The sequence below is a fragment of the Dendroctonus ponderosae genome, unplaced genomic scaffold (assembly GCF_020466585.1).
Source record: "Dendroctonus ponderosae isolate FM_Combo_2020 unplaced genomic scaffold, Dpon_F_20191213v2 Dpon_F_20191213_10, whole genome shotgun sequence".
NCBI lineage: Eukaryota > Metazoa > Arthropoda > Insecta > Coleoptera > Curculionidae > Dendroctonus > Dendroctonus ponderosae.
The window spans coordinates 7,360,474-7,362,712 of NW_026017111.1; the positions used below are offsets into that span (position 1 = coordinate 7,360,474).

Here is a 2,239-nt window from a genome sequence, read left to right on the forward strand (position 1 = left end):
GCAGGAATGTCAATCAGACAAATTTTGGTGAACTTCCCGAACTAATATCTATTAAACCGCTTGCCAGAATGCAGGCAAATTCACTGCGAGCGTCAAGTGAAGCTTCGTTTATCGACTGCTGAATTCAGCATCTTGATATTTATTCCGGAGGCGGAGTAATGGGCCATCAATAATGACAGTGAAAAAATGACCAACAAACGACTAAAACCCAAACAAAAACAGCTGTTTGGATGGTCTAGTTTGCAGACCGACGAACACAACCCGGTGTGAATTCGCTGAACTGAATCCGTACCCTGTACAAGAATAATGAAGCAAAATAACATCTGGCAGGTAAATTGGGTTAAGCATGGCAACGCTGAGTTCGATTGAAGGTTGAGGTTGGATTAATTTTTGCTTGTTTTGGCTAAAATTCGATACAACAGCGATCTGGAAATATGGCTTTCGGCTGTGGAACAGTCGGAGACTGAATGGCCTAAAGCATTCCAGTGGAATCGACCAGGAAACTGGGAAAACCGCCAGCCAAACTGTACTTACAAAAGGTCGAAGATTGGGGCCGAAAATCCGTTCTGTATTAGGGAAGTGGGCGGCAGCGAATACCCGCAAGCCAACTGGACACAACTGGGCACTGAACACACGCGAAATTCGCACAAATCGAAAATAATTAGCCGAAAAGTCGAGTTGAAAAATGGCCTCGCGGCAACATCCTCACAGCACTGTCCGCAGACACGACGGCTATTTTTACACCGCGGGATCGCGAAAATAGCTCAGACCGTAGAGACAGATAGATATTAATGGAATACAACAGAAAGGCGCATTTAAAAATAGATCTCGGCCAATTTTGATCCGGTTTTTGATAGCGATTCGCTCCTGACGGGACCCGTAAAAACTACTCAATACACCCTGACTGCCGAATCGACTTGGCCGCTGCCGATCGCCGCCAGATCCGTCTCGCACTGTTTCCGCTATGGGGGGCCTTTGGGGGGCGCGCGGACCGTCAAGCCTCGAGTCACGAATCCATTCCTTACGACCGAAACGCCTATTTGTGCCCGTTTACAGCCAAACTTAACATGTCCACAGACAAACTAGATCGGCCTTGTCGTTTTTTGTTGTTGGCGGCGCCACGGTCGCCTGTCAACTGTGCGCACGGGCTTGTGATTGGATCGACCCGCCCGGACTCTAGATTTAAATTATTTCATTTTTTTCGAAAATTCCGCCCAGTCGCTTTGGAATCGGCCTTTAGGGGCGCTATTGCGGGCCTGGGGCTCTAGTGATACAGTCTAACAACGGCAGCAGCACCCTCACCAGTGACGTTTTTTTCTTCAATGTTCCTTATGAATTATAGGGGAAATTGGTGCTGGAGTCGCGGGTAGAGGGGCTTTTTGCTGATTCTACCACACCCATGGGGTACCCCCGACGACCATGACCACCGTGCAGCCCACCCAATCGAAAATGTAAATAGTAACCAAGACGCCACCTAGTAACAGCTAGCAGCCACTGCATAAGTAACCACTAGGGATCTCCCTTCAATTGTTTGCCCAAACAAAACCCTCAAGGTTTCGAACCAATTTATTGCTCAAACCAAACCCCCCTCCGACATATCAGTAAAGTCCTTCAGCCATCGGTAATCCACCTCAAAATAGCATCACGCCCTTGGCCGCTAATCGCGCTAGCCTCCACTATGGTGACATGTTGAGGAATCTCCTGCTGCAGGCGCTTCATTTGCAGCATCAAGAGGGCCTCGTTCCTCATCTGCCGATAGCTGTGGTCCATTTTGGTCAAAACTAGAAGAAACTGTCACGAGTGTTATTAAAAGTCCAGTGAACTGTCGTCCAGTTTGTTGCCAACCTAATCAACACATTCAACAAGTGAATTTGGGGGAAAATCGAACGTTTTCCTCGGCCTTTTGAACCGTGAACGGCTTCAATCGATGATAAAACGACAAGTTACTCCAGAATCCTATTCTGGGCTTACCAATTTTACTGATTTGAATCACTTTTCAACGCCATTAAGTTGGCTAACAATGCAGTTTTGACGTTTCCAGCCGCAGTTTTCAAAAATGTTAGTGTAGTTCGGTTTAGGAGCTTCGGAACGTGGAACTTTTGGATTTTAGTTCAAATACAGTAAAGTCCGCTTATAATGAACCCGGTTATAGTGAACTTTCGGTTAAAACGAACTTTCTTTCTTTAATTGAAACGTCGTCCATAAAGACCAACGTATTATATACATTATACTGGTTATA

The 2,239-nt window shown here is 46.3% G+C and overlaps 2 protein-coding genes across 5 annotated transcripts in view; both read right to left on the minus strand.

Moving 5' to 3' along the window:
- The window catches only part of LOC109544329 (guanine nucleotide-binding protein G(s) subunit alpha), a 28,837-nt gene extending 27,696 nt beyond the window's left edge, over positions 1–1,141 (minus strand). For all 4 annotated transcript variants that reach the window (XR_002172562.2, XM_019914436.2, XM_019914434.2 and 1 more), the window contains exon 1: positions 535–1,141. The gene's annotated coding sequence lies outside the window, so the exon portion shown is untranslated. The remainder of the gene's footprint in view (positions 1–534) is intronic.
- A 407-nt stretch (positions 1,142–1,548) lies between these two features.
- The window catches only part of LOC109544326 (ADP-ribosylation factor-like protein 16), a 4,657-nt gene continuing 3,966 nt past the window's right edge, over positions 1,549–2,239 (minus strand). The window contains exon 3 of the mRNA XM_019914428.2: positions 1,549–1,791. Within this exon, the coding sequence (XP_019769987.2) occupies positions 1,612–1,791 (180 nt within the window). The 3' untranslated portion in view covers positions 1,549–1,611. The remainder of the gene's footprint in view (positions 1,792–2,239) is intronic.